The sequence below is a fragment of the Rhyacophila brunnea genome, unplaced genomic scaffold (assembly GCF_057557595.1).
Source record: "Rhyacophila brunnea isolate RB1 unplaced genomic scaffold, BYU_Rbru_1.0 scaffold_3, whole genome shotgun sequence".
NCBI classification, from domain to species: domain Eukaryota; kingdom Metazoa; phylum Arthropoda; class Insecta; order Trichoptera; family Rhyacophilidae; genus Rhyacophila; species Rhyacophila brunnea.
Window position 1 is genome coordinate 26,093,677 of NW_028232965.1, and position 25,803 is coordinate 26,119,479.

Consider the following 25,803-nt stretch of genomic DNA (forward strand, 5'->3'; position numbering starts at 1 on the left):
GTAAACGAAAAGGAACACGTTTTGTATAGCACGTTTACATTGGTTCTGCGCAATGCATTGTTAAATTTAATATCATCTTGCTTTTTTCTTTAGGTTTTAGTCATAAATTCTATATATGAGGTTCATAATGCATTAAGTATGAATAAATTATTATAATATCTTTTTAAAATATTCGTACAGAAATTAAACAAAAGCAAGCATATACCTCTTCAAAATTTTCTAGATACCAATAATATTATCTATTGCGAGCAACCTCGGAGGTCCACTGTAAAAAAAAAGAATGAATTCGTAGCCATCACTTATTCACTGCACCCTTTTTTGGAAATGAGAGTGATGTTACCCAAACTCTTTGTGACAGTAAAAGGGCCTATCAAATTGTCATAAACTCATCGTAAGAGTATAATATACTTTTTGTGAGTGACAAAAGGTGATGCCAAGATCGATTTCTTTCGTTGACATTTATAAAGGTCAGACAAATATGTTGCTCCTAGAAAAAACAACATTATGACGTAGATTTTTATCAGTTTATCAATAATATTCTTTAAATAATATCCTTTGCAAGTCAAATAACATACTCACGCATTCATAAAAAAAAATCACGTATGTATTATAAAAATATTTTTTTCTATTACATACAACTAAAAAATAGATATAATATCATACACAATATAAATATTGTAATCTGTGAGTATATTTTATGATATAAAAACACGCTACTCGTGATCACAAACAATTAGTATTTAAATTAATTTCTAGTAAAATAATAGCGACGTGGTTTAATAAAATCAAGATGAAAATAGCATTTATAATAAATATAAGATAGTGTTATCCTAAATAATAGACATTTATTTTAAACACACCGTGTTAACTAATGACTAAACTTTGTCTCTGCCATCTTGCTGAGTAAGTTTTGTTTTTTATTGTTTGTCTAGTTGTAACCAATTTAATTTATTGAACTTATCACTAATTATTTATCTATTTTTTGTTAAGTATCTTTATCCAAATTTTCTTTGTTTTTTATTTTCTTCCTTGATTTAAACTTATTGATAAAGAATATAGAATGTCTCAACACTAAATTATGAAAAAAGTTAGCCTTATACCTAATTAAATTCATAATCTGAATAGACAATGTTTATATTATATTTACACGGCTTGATAAATCGCATTCTAAGGAAGATTTTTTCTTAACAATTTTTTTTTTCGATAAAATTTATATTAGCTATTTTTTTGACTTATTAAGTACATGCACTTGATCTGAAGACATTTTCAAAAAAAAACACGTAAAATTGTCGAAACTTCCATTCGACAACTACGGGCGCTGTCATTTTGCGTACCTATGTATTGAATATAGTTGCAGATATAATATTTTTCTGTTATTTTTACTTGTTATTGTATGATAAATTTGTCATTTTAAATCGAATTATTTTAATAATTCTACAGGAGTACCGGCGTTGCGAGATGTAGAAGTATCAGTACCCGAAGCGGCCGCCGCCGGGGATACGGTCACCCTGCACTGCCGTTACGAGCTCGAAAATGATCCACTCTACAGCGTCAAGTGGTACATGGGACGGAGGGAGTTCTTCAGATACATTCCTAAAGAGCTTCCCAACACCAGAGTTTTTCCTTTGACAGGAGTGGATGTTGACGTAAGTTAAAATAATTTTGAATACCTAAGGTTAAATTAATAATTACTTCGATTGTTACTCCAGTCTTACTTTGAAAAAATAGGATACATTTTTTCCCAGTCATGCTATTAAATCTAAGATCCATAGCTTCATATACTGTCACTTTGTTAATTCGGTTACTGTAGATGCTTAATAATTTTATAGTTTATGCATTTTTAAGAGAATTTTTCAAAATATTTACACAACATAGAATTTTTTTAATGTAGACAAAAAACTCTCAAAATCTCGTAAATTCATATGAAAATTAACGATGTATAGTTAGCACCTAGATATAGTTAAGTGGGGATGATATAAATATTACTAGCAATATCTCGCGACAGAATACAAAGCATTTGATCATTTATATTATTCAGAAAAACATTGAAAAGAAAAATAAATATATTTTTTTAAATTCAAAAATATAATAAAAAACTTAATAAACATAGTTTAAACATTAATAAAAGTAAAGTAGAAACATACTCGAGTACATAACTTACTTGAATGAATGTAGTGTAATTTTTCATTAATTTAATGAAAACTCATTACTATTTATATGAGATAAACAAAGTATGTACTTATTTTTAATTTAATTATGTAGTTCTTATTTCATGTCATGTTTTATCATGTCTCTTCATTAAAGTTAAATTGCGATTCGCATAGTTCATGAAACGGACGCAATTCGAAAAATTCCCATTTCTCTGGAAATAGAAACAGTTCACATACGCAGAAAAGTTTCTCACACTTTTTTTACGATTAATGCTAACAACGGTGGAATTGTTCTGTATTTTATTAGACATCATAAAAATTCGCCGGATAGGATGCCGTGTATGGTTTAGTATTTATCTTGTATTACTTCGTGTCTTTCAGCCGAAGCCTCATCGTAAATGCGAAATTACAGTTTGTGCGATAAATTCCAAGGAATGTTATTACCTTTAGTAATGCTCAGTCATATTCGCTTCAATTCAACACCCCTCGATAAACCACATTCATTCTCCAGTCGGCCAATCGCATAACAAATACTTCCACAAATCTAAGAGGTGGTTGGAATTTCTACATTATTCCCAACAAATTACTGACAGACATCCGTTTAATGACCACTAATTTGAAATAACTCACATATTTACTAATAAAAATAGGTAATAAAAAATAAATTATCGCCGTCATAGGTATATTTTTTATATTGAATTGAAGCGTATTTATTTACAAAAAATAGTTTTTCAACTTAATAATTATTATCAAAGCTAATTTATGACAGATGGTAATAATGGGATTGAGACCAAAGCAAACACAGCCAAAACCAAATAATATTACGTTAATAATCAAATAAAATAAAACACAAATATGTAGCACATAATTATTCAACACAGTTTCATAACAATTAGGCCCAGTTTCATCCGCTTTGATGGAATATCGTAAACGGATACAAAAGTTCAATACTACAGATATTAAATTATTTTTTGAATATATATTATGGACAGTTATTAAATAAAATTTTCAGATATTCTCTGTTCGAAAACAAATCGATTAAATTTACCCAAATTTTCAGAAAATATTCATATAATTATTTATTTAGACAAATTGAATAATAATATTTTCTAATAAAAGTTATGAGAAATTAAAAAAAATGATTGAGAAGGAAATTAATAATTGCTTATTATTAAAACATGTGGACCAAGTACCACATATTAATTTGTGTTATTTTAATAAATAATACAGTGTCTTTCCAGCAAGAATTGGTAGTTATCATCATTAAAAAAATATGTTCCAAAACCCTCAAAATGAGTATACCCAAATGCATTGCAGATATTATATTACATGCAAAATAAACAAAATATGTAAAACTGAGGATGCCGTTTGATTAAAAAGATAATAAAGACAATTATGGAATGCCCACGTGGAATTTTAGACAAAACATGAAGAATTCTCACGGTAGACATCGCAAAAGATCGAAAGATAATTAGCACTCAAATTCACAAACTCTTAAACCTGAATAATAATAAGTGACACGCACAACATATTATAATAAAATTACAAAATGTGCAATAAATATTAAAAAAGCTGAGGTTAATTATATGCAATTGACAAAATAATAATAAATAAGAAACAAGAGTATTATAAAAGCATAATAAGATGAAAATTAATACTTTAGCAACAGAAAAGTTCAATGAAAAATAATTATGATGAACGTCACCTACAAAAATTAAATAATTTGGGAAAAATAAATTAATTTTAATAATATGTTAACCGCACAATATATGTGATTATGAAAAATCACATCAATCCTACGATAGGGTAATATAAACACCGCAGAGTTATGGGTGACATTTGTGGAAACATGAAAAATACCATTTGATATTATATTATAAGAATTATAAACGAACCGAAGAAAAAGTAAAAAGCATTTTTTAAAAAGAAAAATAGCACTTCGAGTTGACAATAATTTTATTAATAACAAGCTCATGAGAAAATGTGTTTGAAATTTACTTTAATTTTCATTTTCAGTATGAAAGAATCCTTATGATAGAATTTCTATCTATTACGATATTAATTTGAATGTTAACTTATTACTATTCCAAAGTTTCACAATAAAGACGCGGCAATTTTTTATATTGTAACCTTTGCAGGTTTCACAATGTCGGAATAATAATACAAGTACTTACCACAACTAATTTCCAATTAGCAAATTTAAGAAATGTTGGTCTTTCATTAAAAAATTTATGGATATAAAATTATTATTTATTTTATTTGAATTAAGCACTGTATTCAATTGTATATTAGTTATAATGATTATGTCATGTTGTGAATAAATTTTCTATGTTTTATTTTGTATCTTGAAACCGAATACCTAAAATCTAGATAATATGTTTTTTAACCACGGTGGAGTATTATATTTGTATATTTTAAAATATAATTACTAAACTTGAGCTCTCGCTGATTTTATCGTTCTTTTTATAAAATGAATAAGTTTTAAAACATCAATAATTTAATAACTGCTTTGCATAAAATTTGTAGACTTTAGAACCAATTTTTCAGGAGATTGCAATATTTGCAACCAAGCTTATGTGTTAATCAATTTTTATCTAGTTAAAGTTATATTTCCTTCCAAAATACGAATATTCACTTAAATAATAATATAAAATAGCGTAGATCCTACTTTCTATTTTTGAGCCTTTTTGTAGTATCTAGGTATGTTTCCATTTGAACTATAAATAAGTATAACAGAGTCGAAACATTTTGATTCGTTAATTATCTAAGGCTATTGGCTTCAAAGTCGATTAGTTATATTGTTTTATATTTATTTTTTTTGGTTTTGATTCCCTTAGAACCTCTCCATCAAATCCATCAAAATAGGATTAAACCGGAAGTAGATTTCAAACTTGGTTATATTCATTAGCCGCCGTTTTTTATACCACCAACATTAAACATATTTTTTTATTAGTTTTAAGGTATTTTAAGTTAATTTATTTCTTTGTTTGTATTTTTAACTTATTTGTTATAATGTATTTTATTAAAATAAAACATTCGATTTGTAGTTTTTACGGTTTTTTTTCGATTATCTAAAAATGGTGATCTTGGAGTTAACTAACGTAGAAACTAATAACCACATGTGATACAAATAACCACTGATAATATCATTCATTTGTTATAAGAATTCTCACTTCTATTAAGCGTTTACTACACATAGATCTTTTTTATATATGATTTGTATCATGTTTTAGTCCATGTTTCTACTGAAACGTTCCACAGTCAACAATAGACGACATTGCTGAATTCAAAACTCCTGAAAATAAAAACATCGTTCGTTTTATTATGGCATGTTTTCAGTCGGTCTATGCCTTTGTTCTCGCTTCCTTATTTCACACCATCACCTGGATAAATATCCATATATAAACATCACACGTTTCCTACTCTAAGAACAAAACGACCTGTTCCAACACAGTAGCGTTGAAAAGGGGGGCGGAAAAGGTTTGATCACCCACTGTTCTTTTGTGTATATGTCATTGAAAGAAGTTATATTGTAATATTATTATATCATCATAGTAATCTTCACTATTCAAAAAGCGATTCCCAAAAATGATAGGTAATTATTATTGTAGCAAAAAAGTGATCTCAATATTTTTATTTATAAATAAATATGTAGCTAATCAGATCTTATTATAAATTCTTGTTCAAAGTTATCATTAGGTTTAATATACCAGGTATTGATATCTCTCAGCTCCGGCAATCTTGAAGAAGATTATAAACTAGGTACCTCATTGCCAAGATGGTAAGCAAACATTTTGATAATACGGGTTATTATAGAATGACAACTTCAAATTTGGTAGTGTCGTTTTTGTTAATTTGTCGTTGCTATAGGGCTTAACACATTATGACAATGTATTTATCCCCGCGGACAGATATATCGTCAGACCGGACTGACCAGCGGAGGAAGAGATGCTTCAATATTGTGAAAAATAAAGTCGCCTCTCTTCAACAATAAACAAACTGAGACCACGATTCCACTGAAGTTCAAAGATGGAGCGTTATGATGGAGTTACCACCAGCATTTTCAAATACACTACAAAATTTTACTATACAAATCTTTTGAATGCTTAGAGTAACTCAATCAATCTCGTATTGAAGGCGTAAATGATTTAACAAATAATCTCTTCCGAGTATAAAAGGATGAAAAGAATGGTAAAAATGATTTAGGAATACACAAACTACTGAGCCTCCTAGTATTTACAATCTACATAATAGAAGTAGTCTTTATCTCTAAGTGAAAAAAGTGTCACGTCAGAAAATTACGACAGACAATTACGTACCTACCAACTCATATATGAAAACTTATTCATTTGAAATCATGCAAATAACTTTAAATGAAAAAATATCAATCACATAAATATGAATTATAACTATATAACAATATTTATAATTTGATCATTTTAAAAAAGCAAATATTCATAGTAAAAATTGTATAAAAATAACATTTAATTGAACTATGAAAGTTGTAAATTTTTAATAATATATATATTTATGTTTTCTATTTAATCGCATTTACAATCAATATTCTATAAAAATCTTCTTCGAATATAACATTTTAATTAGAATATAGTTGACAGAAAAATAAATGGTGAGAGTTTAAAAGTACAATTTAATAATCATTGAGACAATATAACTTTACAAAATAAAAACTTATCTTCTTTTTGATTAATGAGCAGACAAAGTTTTACTTATTATTGTATATATTTAATGTGAAAATGATATTTAAATTAGAACTTGCCATATTTCTAAATAAATATCCAATGAAAAATGTCACAAAATAACCCTATGGATAAGGAGGCAGATAATATTACGCGTAATAGTAGTCGCCAAGCAGATGAAATGACAATGGGCTGTACATATTGTTTGGCGAGTGAACAATTGCCGAAAAACTCCTTCAAATAGCGATACCCATGAGCCACTAATCAACCACAGGTATACCCGCTGGATAGACAAACTCAAAATATTCGGTAGAAGTAGGTACGTGGCAGCGAAGAACTAGTGACCAAAAAGCATGTAACGAGCTAGGGGAGGCCTTCATCATGAGTGGATCAACTCTCCGGCTGATGATTATGTCTGAATAAAATACAATTTATTTACTACTTTTCGTATTTCAGTTACATACCTGCCTATTCAATATAATATATTGTAATTTAATTTTAACGTAAAGTATACTTAAGTAATTGTATATACCTATGTATCGTATGTGTAATACACATTACATATCGTTAAAATTAAATTAAAGTTTTAATGTTTTAAGCTACGTATTCATTAATTAAAGCAGTTTTAAAGTAATCTTTCAGGAAATTGTGTTTAATTGTAGTACCTGTCACACCCCCTTAAATACCGAATTTCTCCGCTACTGATTTGAAAACCTTTCCGGAATTTTCGAAGGGTTAAACTTATTTATACAACAGATGGCGCAGACTAAACGTCGCCCACATAATCTAATGCGTAATTATTATGTTTTGTTTGGATATTCGCCTCAAATCCTTAAATAGTTTTATTGTATGTTCATTGTTCAGCTTTCACAAAACATTTTGATAGTTTGAACTAGTCGCCATTTTATGGCTGACGATTTTGTTTTTAACTTTATAACATGATTGCGTGGTCTTGCGGCCATACTGCAAATAAAACAATGTACGAATTCCTTACCTAACTAAATATTAAATAATATTGATATAAAATATTTAGGTACTTAAGCAATATAATCTAATAACGTACTGAATCCACTTCACTTGTTTAGAGCAGTGTTTCCGAATGAGCGACATCACCCGTTAGTGGTCGCTGAAGAAATCAAGGGATTGATAGTAGTCTCAAATAGAGTTGGATATTTCCCGAGCAAATCTCAATCTCGAGATTCGGGATTTCCAGAACAGAATTTTCGAGAATTCTCGAGATATCGGGAAATTTAAAAAAACCTGTAAAAATCCTAAAATCAGTGTAAAAACAGACAAATTCCAAAAAAAATATGATTTTTTTTTATTTACGTAAGAAGACAAATAAAATAGAAATAGGAAAAAAAAATTCAAAACATTATTTATTAAAATAGAATTTCAAAAACACAGACAGTCAATCGCTGCGTCTGACAATCGCGTGCGCTTTTGAGACACAAAATTCTTTTATGTTGCAAAAATTGCACTCATTTTGAGTTGACGTTGGCTTAATTGTGTTAAATGCCCTGATCAGTCCTTGAACGTTTTCTGTTTTTTGTCCACTTTTTACATATATAAAATCGTATTTTTCAATTAATATTTGATAATAAAGAAATTCCGAATCCCTATAAAAGATTCTCGAGATCCGGGATTTCCCGAAATGTAAAAATTTCAATTCTTGAGATTCGGGATGGAAAATCTCTAAAATTTCTCGAGAATTCCCGTCGGGAAATTCCCGAAACCCAACTCTAGTTTCAAATATGATTGGCGGACATTAGAGGTAAATAAGGAGGCGGTGGAAGTAAAAAGAAAGTAGATGAAAGCCTGATTGAATGATTTTTGACACTTTTTCAAGTACGTACAGAAGGAGAACTAATACAAATAGCAACAAACAAGGAATTAAAATTAAAATTTAATGATGTTTACCAGGAATTCTGGCTGTAAATTATACATACATACACTTTATACTTCATTATCTGCTGTGGAACATGGGTTGAAAGTGGTCTCAAACCTGTTAAACTTAAAAACCCGACTACGACCCGAAAGGCGCTGGCTTTTCATCTGAGGGGCTCCGGGTTTTATTCCTGGTGAGCTCACAATATAGTTACGAGATTTTCTCAAAGCCTGGGTGTTTGTCACTTTTTTACTTATACTACTACCTACAATACTATTTTACTACACTACTGTCATTGAGCCTCATAGCCAGTTGAAGTGGTAAAAAATGTAACTACTTTAGAAAGGAAAAAAGGACATAACCCGTGCATGAAGATGATTATTTTGGTGATATTATATATTCCCAATCTGATATTAATTATTGAGATAATTAAATAAAATACAATAAAAATTGTGTCTTTTTCCCACTTCACTTCATTCTTTTTTTAATATTAGCAAAATTAGATAATAATTCTGCATTTGCAGCTAATTTCCTTTAGATACAGAGTGAATACTGAGAATTTTCAATGTTATTGTCCAATAAAAACTATTTTGAAGAAATTGAGCGTTAGCTCTTTTTCCGTTCTAAAGTCGATATTACGTATATTATATAATATATTTCTAAAAATAAAAAATATTCTTCTCTCTAATAGACTTCTCTTACTTATTTTTAATAATTATAATCAGGTTATAAGCATGTCTTGTCATTCATTATCCTTCAGCGAATTATTGGTCTTGCAATAATTTATTATGATTTTAATTAATAGACTTGTCTACCAAGAAATAAGTATCTATATTATGAATTATATTATTTTTATTACTTTTTAATTACGTAGGTAACAATCTATATACCTTTACGATATACAGGTAATTTTAATTCATTTTTAGAAAACAATTTTAAAAAGTTCCGATAAGTTCCCAAAGTTTCCAGTAAGTCATTGAAAGTTATTTGAAAACAGTTTGTCATTCTATTAGTGGTATTGTAACGGTGACAGTAGAAATTTCTTGGTAATGGCAACTAATTAGAAACGTCACGTCCGTCAGTCAATAGTAATAGAACTCAAAATCCGGAAGAGGAAAGTTTAGGATCCAATTTCGGCCTATTGTGACACATTTCAAGGAAGAAGTTCGTCCAACTGAAGAACAAAAAGAAAACTTCAAACAGAGGATACTTAGGTACTGAAAAACATTCATCTTAACGTTTTTAATCTTTATCTTAATATACAAATTACTAGGGATTTTTAATAAAGTATTAAATTTAAATAACCTGAAAATAAGTAGTATAATTATTACTCAATTAGCAAAGCACTACTTTAACGTAAAATTATGTGACATTTTGTAGTATGGGTATGGCGGTACCCGGTGGGTCGCCAATTTATATGAAATAATGAAACCTTATAAACATAATAGTATTATGTATTTGGTATAATCATAAAGACTTGTATTTCGGAAGTATTTCACCATAATTGCAAGTGATGGCAGTGTGTGTACAATATATTAAATTATTTTAAACAATTGATCGGAACTCGTAGGTATATAATGAGTGTTAAACACATCGTTTATACACGCTCATTTTCTATAGCCGGCCTAGCGCGCACGGAATTGTTGAGCGTGTAAACACATCCAGTTTGGATTGAGCGTACCTTCTACCTTTTTTATTTTTTTAATATGAAACAATCTATTAAAACCATAATGCAAAAATCATTATGACATCATTGAAATAAATATCAAACATCATTTTAATGATTAAATATTTCAATATTCTTTTCACCATGTTTGCTGCAGACCTTTTAATTAATATTTAATTACCACATTTAAATAACATGCTAATTATATCTAATTTCAACCTGGTGGGTAACGCACCAGTTGCGTTGGACAGAGTGAATGGGTTGAAGATCATGTGGGCCTTCACAGAGTCGAAGTTGTATTAAGTAATAGATTATCTTAAAATATCTAAGACACTTTCTCAATCGATTATGTTCATAATCTGGACCCAAATATACATTGAACAGTAACGAGTGATTTATTTTATTGAAACCTGCGATCCACCACATTATAGGCTGACATTTTACCCGCTCGGCCATCGTGGACGTTGGTTTCAATAAAATAGAATATACTCATTAAAATCGGATTTTCAATGAACGCATATTTGAAGTTTGTTTTTCATTTGAGTTTATTTTTAAAAATCTTTATATGACATATTAAATAGTTAGATTGAAAATCATTTATCAGCCAAATGTATTTTACTAAAGACATTACTCTCACCCCTAACTGCAATTTTAACAAAAAAGAGTCAAAGTCAAAGAGTTGAAAATGTCCCTTTGAGGCGGACGAAGCTAGTCCAAATTTATTTATTAAAGTGGAATAAGTTCTACAAAAAATGCGTTTTATTAAATCAAACAACAATACCTACACTGCAGTTCCACTATGAATTGACAATTACCAAATAAAAGAAAGAGAGTCAAGTATGAAAGATACGAGTACCTTGAATGAATGAGTTCCAACTTCAAAAAGTCATATCCGAAATCAAATATTTCTTTAAAACGTCATTTCTACACAGATGTAGGTAAACTATCTTGAGTTTTTATTTTGCAAAGTCTTTGTTATTTGTTGAGGCTTGACATGCTGAGAAAAAGAGAAAGTAAGAGATTAAAAACATTTCGATTATCATTTATAATATTATAATGTATATAAAATATAGATAACATTCATAATATCTGTATTGAATATTGATTCGATATGAATAACAATTATTTAAAATTAAACACATTTTTAATTTCTAGATAAATATGTATAATCTTAAAAAAATGTGTAATACAAAGATTAACATATTGAACGAACGGACATAATTACCTACTATGTATAGTATGTTTTTAAATTCTACATCTGTCTTTTTTTTGTTTATTTCTCTTTCTAATGTATTTAGATTATTATACACCAGTAGCACTATATCCACCCAAAGAAGCAATAAATATTGCACATACTTGATTATTATAACGGAAGTAAACAGTTTATATGATTTCATTTATTCTATTTTATTTCGTCAAACACCATTGAATATTAAGACGTTTTATTGAAAATTTCGTATAAAATTTCGCTTTACCAATAGGATACTGAACAAAATGTAGCCCTAAAAGGGACTTTGTATTTGGATTTACTTTCAAAGCGGCGATTGCAATACCTTTTTAAAATTATTTTGCCCCCGCTCGGGCTTCGCACCCAAATCAGCACGCTTCTTCGCAAATCTCCGGGCATAGACCAGGTGTGACCAATATGTAAATACTGTCAAACCATCACAAAGTCACAAAATATTACGTTATTATATTATACTTATTTTAAACATCATTTTAAATAGTAAATTGTTTAAGAGATAATATACTACTCATTGTATTTTCTTATGAATTCAAAGTAAAACAAAGATCAAAGTCAATTCTAGTAAAAAAATATATACTTATATAAATATAGATCATTTACGCTGTCTCTTTTCTGTTAATTAAATAAACAAAATATAGTCGCTTTGCTAATAAGACAGAAAATAAGCCTAACAGTACAAATATCCAGATTATTAAATTATTTTATTGCGTATATCTCAAAACGTTGTCGTTTATAATATTTTATTGCACATATTATTATGTTTAGAGTAAGGGAACGAAATAATGTAAATAATATAGTGGTACAACTCTCATAAATTCGTGTAGATTTTTTGTCAATGTACGAAAGCAAATTTATGAAATCCACAACGATCAAAAGAATGTTATAAAAATTCAGTTTAAAAATAAGCTTGGCTGCAAATATTACAAAATTCTAGAGTTTCGAATCTTACAAAGCCTATTTCAAACAATAATAATAAAGCAAAGTTATTTATTATGTTTTCATAGATACTCGTATCACCACTAGTCGAGTAATTTTAGCTACTTCTAATAATATTACATACCTTGATTAATATTACTTTTAACAAACTAATATACATACGGTTTTAAACAAAATATGCATTTTCATTATCAGTATTCATTTTTTCCAACCCCGGTAAGATCATCAAGGAGAAGAGAGTAAATTTTTATCAAATCTAATACAAGGAAAATTTAGCAGAAATTAACAGTTTATTTAAAAGTATTTAAATATACGTATACGTAACTAAACACTGTGAGCCATAAACGATCTGAAAAGATTGTAAATAGCAACCAATGGCTACAATTTTGAATACAAATGTAGTAAAGTCCTTCAATTAAACATAAAGCCAGAAATCTACAATAATAAATTAATGATAATAATATGTTAATAATACTAATTTTATAAATAGAAAAATTAAGTGATCTGATAAATAATTGCATGCACAAATAAAATTGTTAAAAATTCTCCCACGTAGCACTAATATAATTTTTTTTCTTCAAAAAATTGAATAATTCTTCGTATAGGTTCTGCTTATAAAACTGTCACCCCCATAATTAGGTTGCACAGAGGGATCTTTTTCCGAAAAAGTATTAAGCTTATGTGTACCCACTTTCTTATTTGTAGACTGGGTACTTAAGTTAGGAGAAAATATTAATGATCACCCCTGATGTATAGCCTACTCTGTAGGCTGTATGATGGGTAGGCAGCCATGGGCGAAAGGTAGACGCTTTACTCCGAGCCCGCCCTTTAACGGTCCGTTACGCCAAGTTACTCCACCTATGCGGGGATAAATATTTGCTTCGCAATTTTATTCGAATTCCTTTGCTGGAAAATTCAATCAAAAACACAACAAAGTATCGATCAAAGTGTCAAAATGTGATTCCAGTTTCGTAGGTATGCTGGAAACGTGTTCTTTTTATCAATTCTTACGACAGAATTTCATTTATCCCACACCAAAATGATAAATCAAGACAAACTAAAGCGCATTTATCTTAAATGAAATTGATCAACTGCGTAGGTACTTTCATCACAATAATAATTTGTATTTAACTTTTTAAAATAAATATATCTATATTTATAATATATATATTGATTGCAAATCTGGGAATGAATCAGGAATCGGGACCAAAAATCTTATTTGCAAAATTTTGTGAATTCCTTAAATCTGTCGAGTTTTCGGAGGCATTTTTTTTAAAATCAGTATTATTTTCATTGTAAGTACTATATTTAGCCATCATCCAGCCATGCCGGACAAAATCATTATATAGATATAGATATAGGTAGGTACATATTATTTATTCTGAAGTAAACAAAAATTTAAGTTTTATAAAAAAAAAATCTGTCAAATCAAATAATATTGTTTAATAGTACTTGTACAATGCTAATAAATACATACAGCTACTATTTGTATGTTAAATTAAAAATAATATTTCTATAATATACCTCAGTTAGTTTGTGTATTTATTTTTAAGACCCGAAACCGAACCTCAGAACCATGTAGTATTCGATTTTGAAATTAATTAAACTTAATTCGATTTTTCCATTATAACTGAACCTATGAAAATTAGGGTTGTGGCAGTATAATTTTTCACGTCTCATGAGTATTTAAATATAATATCTACCAATTTGTAAGAAGCAGTTGACTTTTCAAAACATTTTTTTCGAATGTTCGGTTTTCTATTTTATTAATTTTGGCATTTATTGATACGTTAACGTTAACGATTGTCCAAGTATATATTTTTTTAATTAATTCTTATCTAACGTATTGTGGTCTTTATATTCATAAGGAAATTGCATTTCAACAATGAAATAAAATTACATTATTATTCATTCAAATATAATTTTTATCATTCCTATTCAGACTACTGTAAAAATTTAATTGTCCGTTTTGAATAAAAATTGTATAAAAAGCTCACTCCAAATTGAGTCACATTTGCCAAAAGCTTGCTAAGTATTTGGTCTCCCAGCAGTGCGCCGTTCTGGAGCCAATGTACTCTCGTAACGATCTTTTTTGGACAACTTCTGGCTGCCGAGCATTAATTTTTATTCCAGATGTTTTTTGATACTTATTCACAAGATTGGGTGACATAATTGGCCGTTATACTCTGCTTTACGACCTTCCGTAAAGAACAAACTGAAAACATGTCCATAAGTTATGTCCGTGTAATGATTGTGAAACGTTATATATAAGCACAATAAAATATTTATATTTAACTTTACACTGTACATCCTAAATATACAAATACTGTAGTACATAACATTAATATCTTTAAATATTATTTCAAGAAGAAAAATACTATCAATAATTATTATCTGACTGCAAACTGTCTGTGCGTGAAGGGTTCGTCTTACAGGACACAATGATCTAAAGTCCAAACGGTGTTTGCACCATTGTCGAAAATCAGAAATATATTATGTTCAATAAAAGACTCACAGCTTTTGAATCAGGTAGGCGCGGATCAGATAAACTGTCGCAGATGTCCAATAAAATACATCAGGCAAATGATAACTAAAGAAACATTATGAATGAACACGATAGGAAATGTCGATTAAAACACTACACAGTAAGAAAAATTAACACATGATGAACACATGCCACAAATTTGACTCTAACGCCAAGATATTTTCCAGGAATAGAGGATATTTTTCACGTTTAGTAAAACAAGCCAACAATATTTACAAGAACTCTGCCAATACATATTCGTAGAAACAATGGGCTATTTAGGTACGTTTAAAAACGTTATGATTTCGAGTATTTTCACCTAAATCTATCTTCGGATATCACAACTGACACAATATACTTTCGTTTTATCGTTACAGTTTTTCTCCATATTTATTACCATGTTTATATTTTCCCTTCCATAATACTTTGGAGGACTTTATATGTACCTACTATGATGGGCTGACAATGAAGTGTCCGATAGATTTTTTTCACATTTCTTAATATTATACTAGATACGTAGGTATTAGATATTAGATCAAATAAATAATAGTCTGCAATTTCCAATACTATTTTAAAACATCTTCGGTTTATCCATGATTTATACCAGGTTATTTGTGCCAAGATCAAGAGTAAATATAGCGTACAGAGTAATAATACTAAATAACAAAAACATGATATATAGACGATTAAGTATTCGCTTTGTGTAAATACTAATAAAATTAATATACTACAATTAGTTTAAAGCTTTCATAACTAACCTAAATGGCTCGGTATAAAACTATATTTAAAAAAAGGTATTAAAAAAGAATATGGCTGTGCTGAGGGACATGAAGATAGTTGAATGTCATAGACATAAAACAGAATATTGTAAATAAAATAAGAGAGCTGATATTAATAATCTTTAGCAGTACATACCTACATAGATATAGTAAATATAATACACTACCTAAGTAATATAATATGGAAATAATAATATTATAATATTACGGTCAAGGCTACTCTTTGTTGTATTTCTTAGAAAAAAATAGAACACAAAGAAATATACAGATCAGAAAAATCTTTGAATTTTCGATGAAAAACTCTACGTTCTTAATTCCAGTGTACTATATTCTATTTCGAATGAAAACTAATTCAGAAGGTACGAGTAATATATAATTATACATGTTAGGTACATTGTTTTTAATGTCTTTTTTTATTGTAAATATAATATATCGTCTTGACGGAATCTGATAATAACATGAATATTCGTGTGTAAATATTATGCTTTCAGAAATAAATATTATTTTCCGTTACAAGATTTGTTGTAAAATTAAAGTTATTAGAAGTTGTAAAACTGTATTTTTTAGATTTAAAACATGGTTAAAAAGAGCGTTTTTTTTGTACACCCACTTTAATGCATCAACTTAATTAAATTTACGGACATTAAAATTTTAAACATGTTAGCGTCAATTTTTGTTGAAAACAGATTATAATAATGAAAATAAATTTTGTTTTATTTTATATTAATTATTATTAATTATATAATTAATTTAATAAAATATACCACACAATTATTTATTACTAACATTTATTTCATGTATAAGAACAATATTTACATTTAAATAAAATAGGTAATACGATAATACCTACATAATATTATTATGATTTACTTGTAATATTTTGTGTATCCAGCATCTAATGGTAACGTATTCTCATGTAAATATTATATTTTATCTAGAGTTTTCTTTTCTATTTAATAGGTTAGTAGATCCGGTCCCCTAACGGTAGTTTTACGTGCCGTGCAGCCTTCCTTATCCGGTCGATATCGCTGCGAAGTGTCGGCCGATGCTCCATCATTTCATACAGTTATGAAGACAAGTTATATGCATGTAGTCGGTAAGAATTCGCTAATACATCATAATATTTTTATTTGCAATTTTATTATCCTATAAATGCTGTATATTATTATATTACATAAACATTTATAAATACTCGCCTAACATATTATTTTTACATGTTCTTTTGTAAATATGTTTTACATTTACGATTTGATAATTTCAAAATAAGAAAATAACAGTAGTATTCATCATCAAAATTTTGTTTCAGAAATCTTATTGATCATAAAGAATTGTCTTAAGTACGCATTTACAAGCTAATTTTAAGCTATTTTTTTATGTAGATACTTAGGTAGAAGCTTAAATTTGATTTTTATTTATATGTGTCACTTTTATTTATTTAAGTATAATTGAACTAGAATTTACATGGTACAAGTTTATTACAATGTTACAAATTACAAATATATTCTACGATAGTTGAATCAGTTACATTAATAACTATTTCAACCTTCAAATCCATTCTCGAGACAATATTATAAATATAATTATAGCTAAAAATTAAATTAGCAAACGATCACTGCCTGCGAATTATGCCAAAAAGTAATGGAATATTTTATCAAACCTATATTCCTCACCTCTTACACGTGACAGTGGCATAGTTTTAATTACATACAGTTTAATTTTATGTATTTTAAATAATTTGTATGCTAAGAAGATTTACTCTTATAATTTAAAACATATTTGAGCATTCTGTTAATATGTCATGAGTTTGATTAATTAATTTTATCGTATAAATTAAATAAACTTAAATTTTTCATATACTATAAGGAAAGAGACTTTATTTTCATCTTTATGGTATTATTTTTATAAAAAAAATATATATTTAACAATTATTACTAAAACGGAAGAGACTCCTATTGAATGAAATTATTTAAATTGAGGTTTTTGAGAATTGCGTGTTGACTTTAAATAAATATAAATAATTTTTCTAAGACTAACTTAATAATAATTGTATGTGAACTGAAATTCAGAATGTCTAAGTTTCATAGACTATGAAACATATTTGTTCATTAAATCGATATGTATGATTTTGATCGCAGAATAAATTCAATCAAGGTAAAGACATTAATTTAATATAAAAGAGTAATACACCAACGTAAATATTTTATCAGGAAGATTCACAATGTATCAAAAATATCTTCTCACCTTTCTTACCCCGATCATTTGACTTTTAGTGCTGAAGGGAATGTTAAGAGCTCCACGAAAAAATAAAATGAGTCCATCGTCAGTAAGACAACCATCTGGAAAAAAATATAATATTGGTCAGATTTCGGTTACGAAAGTACGAAAAACAGCTCTCTCCAAATTATAGATTGACAGTCCAATTCAATAATGCGCAATAGTTCGTAGAAAGACAGGACATAGAGTCAAGCAAATTCAATTGCCTAACAATGACCAAACGATCCAGGCCATGCTTCTCAGTTATGAGGCATGGAGAAAAAGTTTTGAGTATAGTACCTATATTGCATAATATTATTATCATTAAAACTTTTGATAATAAACACAAAATTATTCCTTTTGACACTTAAGTAACAAAACTCTGTTGCCAAAAACTTTTTACCACTTCAACTGTTCTTGAAAAGCTAACATTTTGTAATATCTTTTTGTGCAGAACTTCCTGATTCTGCGCCAACAATCTCTGCCGAGAAACTGCGTGTATCTGTCGGAGAGAACCTGCATGCTACTTGCACGGCACCACCATCGCATCCACCTGCCAACCTTACTTGGAAACTCAATGGAAAAGAAGTGAGTAATTCTTACATATTATTATGAATTTAGGTTAGTCGTAAGTCGTAACTCGTAATATTAACCCGAAACTAATAAGACGTTTTATTTTCCCATACGAATTTAAAAATATTATAACAATTCAAATTGTTTATATTTGTGTAAATATGTCCATATTTAAAGTTTCAATTTGATTAAATATTTTCTTATTGTTCACCATAAATTTCAAACGAAAAATGTTTTTTTTGCCTACATTTAAATATTGTTTTTAATCTTGACTATCCTGAGATCGTATAATCTAGTTTTATGTCCCCACTTGATATCCTTATTTATTATAAGTTAAATTTTCCTACGAGTTCTTCAATAAAATATATTATACATTTTAATAATATATACATTATACATTTATTCATTCAAGTAGTTACACATCATGAAATGTTTATGCTGTGTATTAAATTTGTTTTACATTAATTTACCATCTCTCTGAATGTTATGTAAATGCTTATTTATATATACATTATTTAAAATAATAAGTGTTTTTTTATATTGTATTTTACTGCTAAACTGCATTCGCGTTATTTTTTGGTTTAATTGCTTAACGGTCATATTTTTTACGAAGCGTTAAAAAAATCATTACTCATGATTAAGTGTAGAATGAAAATGAGAAAATAAAATAAAGCTATAATGCGAAAAGGATGTCAAATGTCACATGATTATCACATATAAAGCGCATCAATATACGTTATGATAATCATTGATATCCTTTTCGGATTAGAATTTATTATGGTATATTGAGATAAGAATATTTTTGATTTTCATATCAAATCAACACTTTATTATCATGTGATTATATAACATGAACATATTGATAAAATATGTGCCTACGTAGATTATTAGTTTTACGCAAAAACATGTTTTTGAACCTGCATTGCAAAAAATAAATTCAAAAGTAGTGAACTTATTATTTTTAATGAAAATTACTCATCATATTCTTTACTACAGCAATAGAATTATATACGTAGCAGTAAAAACTAAAAAAAATCGTGAATCCTCTATAAATAATGTTATACAAATACATAAATAAAAAATAAAAAAATAATATACCTAAAACCCCAACATCTTTATTTTTAAATGTCATCTGCAGCAACAGTACGGATCGATGAAATTGATTTTTATTACCACGTTTTTCTTACCTCGTATTCTTGTTTATCCAGTGCAAATCTTGCAATCGGGTTTTAACTAACTTCCCGACTAGCTAGACACTTGAAACTTTTATAATATATCACAACATGATGCCAATGCATTCTTTTAATACTTTTAGCCATCTTTAAGTAGAATTTAATTAATTTTCAGTTAATTCTGTTTTGCTTGAAAAGTTATTTCGGAAGAAATCCGTAATTCAATCCACTAGTATTGGTTGCTAAGGGGATGGTCCTGGTAACTTAATTATTAATATATACGTGCATTACTATGGAAATCAAAATTACATTCAGTGTTCTATATTTGTTCGTTTGTTTGTTGCAAAGTAGCAAAAAAATGATTTGTTTACAATTGCCTTATTTGTCTTAAATTATTAATACATAGAATAGATTGTCAATTAGTGTCAAGTGCAACAGAAAATTTAAAAACATGGAATATAAAAAGTTCTTTTTATCTTGTAATTATTAATTAAACCTGATCGATAAGTTAAAAGCTTTCAGCAGATGATTTTAATTATTTCAGATAACTTACTATTTTTTAAGTAAAAAAACAGTGGAACTGATATAATTTTAATTTCACTCTTGAACCGTAATATACATAAATGATTTATGTTTCTTGTCTTCAGGTAAAAGGGACTTCATATCAATTGGACGCAGTTGATTTAACAACTAAGAAACCGTATTACAATACGCCAAACTGGAGTAAACAGATAATAACTACAGACGATAATCTGGCAACTGACAATAGTCACCATAATGATCAAAACTTTAACAATATGGTATTAGAAATGGAAAATAAATATCACATGAAACCATTTAGTGAAAATTTACAACCAAATGAGAAAATACCTGCATCCGATATACCTGAGGAGGTTTCACGTAGACACGAAGCAAACCGGGAAGATTTTAATTTGCAGTTCAAAGCAATTCCAGATCCTACTGTGAAACAAGAACAAATATTTAAGAAACGGAATCGTTCAACTTTAAACATTCCGATTAGTCAAGAAGTTTTTCAAGACGGGTTGATAAAAATTAGCTGCCGCGCGACTGTTTTCACGTTATACAGCGCAGAGGCTCAAGTAACATTGGACGAAGATAAGCCGCAGATAGCACCGATTCTGGGAAATCAACTAACAACTTCTACTAATGGTAAGAAAGTTATACTCACAAGACATTAAAGTTTGTTTAGCATATCAATTTTCCCGATATATAAATGTTATCCTGGCGTACCGTTTCTTGAAATAATAGCATTAATATAATACCTACGCATAAACCAACAAATATAAATGACTTTTTTATTCATTACATGATTATTCAGAAGTTTTAAGAATGTTAGACTCTTTATAAATTATTAAATCATAGAGAATGAAAATTAACAGAGTCAGATTCCAACTCACATCTTTCGCTATCCAGATGAGTGCTCTTATCTTTTGAGCTATCGATCCGTCTATAATATATGCAAATTATCACTAATACCTAAGCTATCTGAAGTTCTTGAATCCTGCGAATGAAGGGTGACGACCCTATCTGTAATTAATTAAGGTAAATTAAAACTAAATAGCTGGTGGCAAATGTTAATTGTATTGTTAAAATTCTTGTACTTACGATTAAGAAAACAGTAATTTCTTATTCAATAGTGAATATACAGAAACTTAAGGATTGTTAATTCGGAATCCCATTAGGTGCATCTTTTTTTAGAAGATTTTTTCTATTAGATAATATATTTCTGATATTTTAAAATAGAATACGGGTGAATAATATGTAACAAAACCATTAACACATTGTATTCTTTTGTGAAACTTTATCAACACTGTTAAATTGAATATACCTATGTTAAGATTTTAATCAAACATAATATGAATCTTAACAATTATTGTACTACACCACTTCATCTGATTCATAGTTATGCTAAATATTGTACTGTCTTTCAAAAACTAATTGTTTAAACGTCATTATTTTAGCTGCATTAATTTTTAGGTAAACTCATATTATATGAGTATTATTTTATCGTAATTATTTGGATAACAAATAATGTAGATATTATATATATACCGAAGTTTATAACTTTTGTCAATTTAAAATAATCAATATAAAAATTTGTTTTGTATGATTTTTATGATTTCAATTAATATATTTCAATAAAATATCATCAAAAATTTTAGTGATAAAAGAAAGATTATGGTAATTTTAATAATTAATGTAGCTTCATTCTTGTGCATTCAGCTAAATACCGTACGTAAGAGGTAATACTCCAGCTTGAGTAAATTAATAAACTTATACTGTATCTTGACGTTATCATTTGCAGGTGCGGAAACTTCTACCAAAGGTGCAACTGCATTTTGCATATTGTTTTTTATACTGCAACACTTGGCGAGCTAACGACTTTCAACGAGCATTCATTCAGTTTGTATTTACTTCAGAAGAAACCAATTTTTAATAAGTATCTATCATTTGTTACTTTAAAGAGATGTATTAGATTGTATCCCTATTAAGAAACAACAGACACTTAATATTGTTGGTTATTTTATTTTTTTTACTATTTGGAAACTTAATTCTTAAAATATTGACACCCCCAAGCGAATCAAAAAAAACTACAGTACCTCGGATACATTATAAGAGGATAAAAGTACACCACTCCAGAACAAATAGATTGATACAGATTTGACTACTGGTACTGACTTAGTGATTGGTTTAGTACAAGCTACAAATTCAGTTTAACTGAACTGTCTCTAGTAGAGTATGGATCACCCTGGTGGTGGCTGATCTCCGGTACCTACCTAATAACTGTGACATAAATAATAGGAGTTTTGATGATTTAGAAACACTGTGATTATTATTATTTCATCCAATATATTAATAATATTTGTATTACCTGTTCGTATCTACATATTATATTGTAAATAACGTATATTAAGTAAGTATTTATATGATTTGTATTAAAATTGTATTGTTTCAATTTAATAAGACATTTTCTTGCCAAATCCGTATTCAATATTTTTTAATTATTTCTCATGTTTATTCATAGTTTATATCATTTTACCTGTGGTACACTTTCCATATAGTTTTACAAAATAATAATGATATGATGATATATAACTAAAATGTACATAGGTATACATATATATATTATATTTGTAGATATAATATTGTAATGAGAAGAAATGTTACAAATAATTAATTGTATATCTTTTATCACATTTTATCGGAAGAAAACTTCTTATGTTACATTTTAATTTGTATATAATTACTAATTATTGTCTATGATTATGTTATGTAAATAAAAATAGATGAAAATATATTGAGATATAGTAACAAAATGTCTTTAATTTTACCAAATGAATTAATAAATATTATTATGTTTTCCCCTAAACCCTACAAATTTTACATTGGAACGTATATGATACTAAATAATTAAAATGTATCTAATAATAATAAATAGTAGCGGTGGAATGACGAAGAGGGATGTGGGTTAAAAAGCACGTGCCTCGATTTACACATGTCATTACTTAATCGCTCGGCCATTGTAGGCGTAGGTAATAATATAATATATCCACAATATAACAATATTATAAATTGTTCAATTAACTTATTTATCTATCATCCGAGGTGCTAGTAAAGTATCTTTTGTCAAGTCACATTGCATATATATATTCGTTGAATTAAGAATACTTACTTATTTTTTTTTAATTCACTAAGCCCTGCCTATACTAAACCATAATGAATAAAAATATTCTTATATTTATATGAAATATTTAAAATTGTATGGTTTAATGGCATAATGTTAAATATTTTATAGATAAACGAATATTTTTTGGCTATTATCTAATATGGCTTGGATTAGGCAGGATTTAATTGAATTTTAAAAAACTAACAAACACTATCTACACATTGTAGTGTTAGTTCAACGTTACGTTTGACTCACAAGAGTTTAGTATGCACTATATAATATTATGTAGGATCTTAACCGCCTATCTCCACCATTCGCCACTGGTACGTATATACTTTTTTTTTTAATTCGCACTTTATGTATTTTGTAACAAAAATATTAAATTCACAAAAGCACATTCATATACTTGTGTTATAAAATATTGATACATCGAAACAGATACTAAGATTAATGGGTCGGGTTCTGCTTTTGACAGTATAATGAAAATCTTTTGCACGGCTGTCCGCGATCTATTTGATTCCGTTCTTTTGTGGTCCCAAAACACCATTTACAGCGCAGTCCAAATAAATTGGGACATTACAGAGATCCGTTTTACTAGCGGGGTTCAAGACTATTTTCTCGACTGGATATAGAAGCACCTGTGATTTTAGTATGTTACTGCGCCATTTATTTGAATTAGTTGTTTTGGAAGCGCATAAAAAGAAAATGTAGATTGAATTTATTGAGTGTTTTTATAGGAAATACAATACTAAGAGTATACTAACAATATCTAACATTTATATAAACCCAATAAATTGAAAGATCTTTTAGTTACTCGATTTTTTACGATATACATAAATGTTTAAGATAAGTTGGTCCGTATTTTATTGTAGTGCAATAATAATAGGATTTGACAAAAGGTACTTTACTATATATGTAGCATCATAAATCGTGATATGTTCGAACTAAGAACTAAACTCATTACAGTATAAAAGTATTAAATGATACTTATGTCAAACATATTAGCATGTGGCGCCGTCATACAGCACCTCAACAACTTATAATCCCTAGGACGATAGATAAATGAGTTAATTGAACAATTTATAATATTTAATAGAGATATATATTACACCTACAATAGCTGTGTGGCTAACGTGTCAACTTATAATGTTGTGGGTCTCGGGTTAGAATCCGAGGTCTGGCAAGAAAATCACATGCTGTTATTTACTATGCGTTTGGATCCAGAGTATGGACCAAATAGGGACTTACTTACTCTGTGAAGGTTCATAATTATAATGATCTTCCAAGGATCGGATATGTTAAAAAAATGTATATTGAAGGAATGTCGTCTGCTGGTAACAGAAAAAAGTACCTACTGAAACAGCCATATTTACTGGACTTGAATTTGAATGTTGTCCCATCTTCAGTAATTTACTAAATATATAATATTATGTTTTACTTTTCAATAATTTCACTATTTTTATAATTTTAATAATTAAATAGAATGCAATTTTTAGCTTCTGAATCACAGTAATTAAGTATTGCGATACGTGTAAAATACGGTATATTATACTGTTAATAAACTTTTCTTCTATTCTGTACTTATAATAGTCGTAATTAAGTAGAATGTCCGTAGCTTATTGCATCAGACCGTCCGACTTGGTCATCACAAAGGATAATTTTGTTGCATTCAGAATATTTGCGGCGTCATACTGCCTACGTGAAGATCTCTTCACTTAGAATATTCGGCAGTGTTATATTAGCTTTTTTTACTTACTACAATTTTTAATAATAGCTCTGGGTATGCATAGATACTAAAGTCATGTAACCTTAGTCTTGGGTAACTGCTCCAGAGACATTCACAGTCATACAAAAATGATGCTTCACACTAAATGTAGGGTCCCGTGATACGCCCGATTAAGACTGGATGGGGGTGCTGCGGGGCGGGTGTAATTTGGTGGGGCCATTAACTTGCTACGATGGACATAACTCAATTGAAGCACACTGGCGCGAATCCAACGGTTACAGGTTCAAGTACCGTCGGGTGTCGTAAATTTTTCTGAAAAACATTTTTCTAGTTTATATATGTATGCATGAGTGTTTAGTATATGCAATTAACTACACAACAATTTATTACACTAAAAAGATTATATTTCATTAAACAAAAATTGGCTCACAAGATTATTATTATCGTATGACGAACATTTTTCACATACCCAAATTGGTATAATATATATAGGCTTAATGATAAA

At 28.5% G+C, this 25,803-nt stretch overlaps 1 protein-coding gene across 3 annotated transcripts in view; it reads left to right on the plus strand.

The window, feature by feature from the left end:
* The window catches only part of LOC147068123 (uncharacterized), a 44,676-nt gene extending 22,188 nt beyond the window's left edge, over nucleotides 1-22,488 (plus strand). For all 3 annotated transcript variants that reach the window (XM_085952474.1, XM_085952475.1, XM_085952472.1), the window contains exons 3-7: nucleotides 1,441-1,646; nucleotides 16,847-16,982; nucleotides 18,594-18,727; nucleotides 20,532-21,054; nucleotides 22,211-22,488. In XM_085952474.1, coding sequence (XP_085808600.1) covers nucleotides 1,441-1,646; nucleotides 16,847-16,982; nucleotides 18,594-18,727; nucleotides 20,532-21,054; nucleotides 22,211-22,284 — 1,073 coding nt within the window. In that variant the 3' untranslated portion in view covers nucleotides 22,285-22,488. The remainder of the gene's footprint in view (nucleotides 1-1,440; nucleotides 1,647-16,846; nucleotides 16,983-18,593; nucleotides 18,728-20,531; nucleotides 21,055-22,210) is intronic.
* Nucleotides 22,489-25,803: the final 3,315 nt, after the last annotated feature.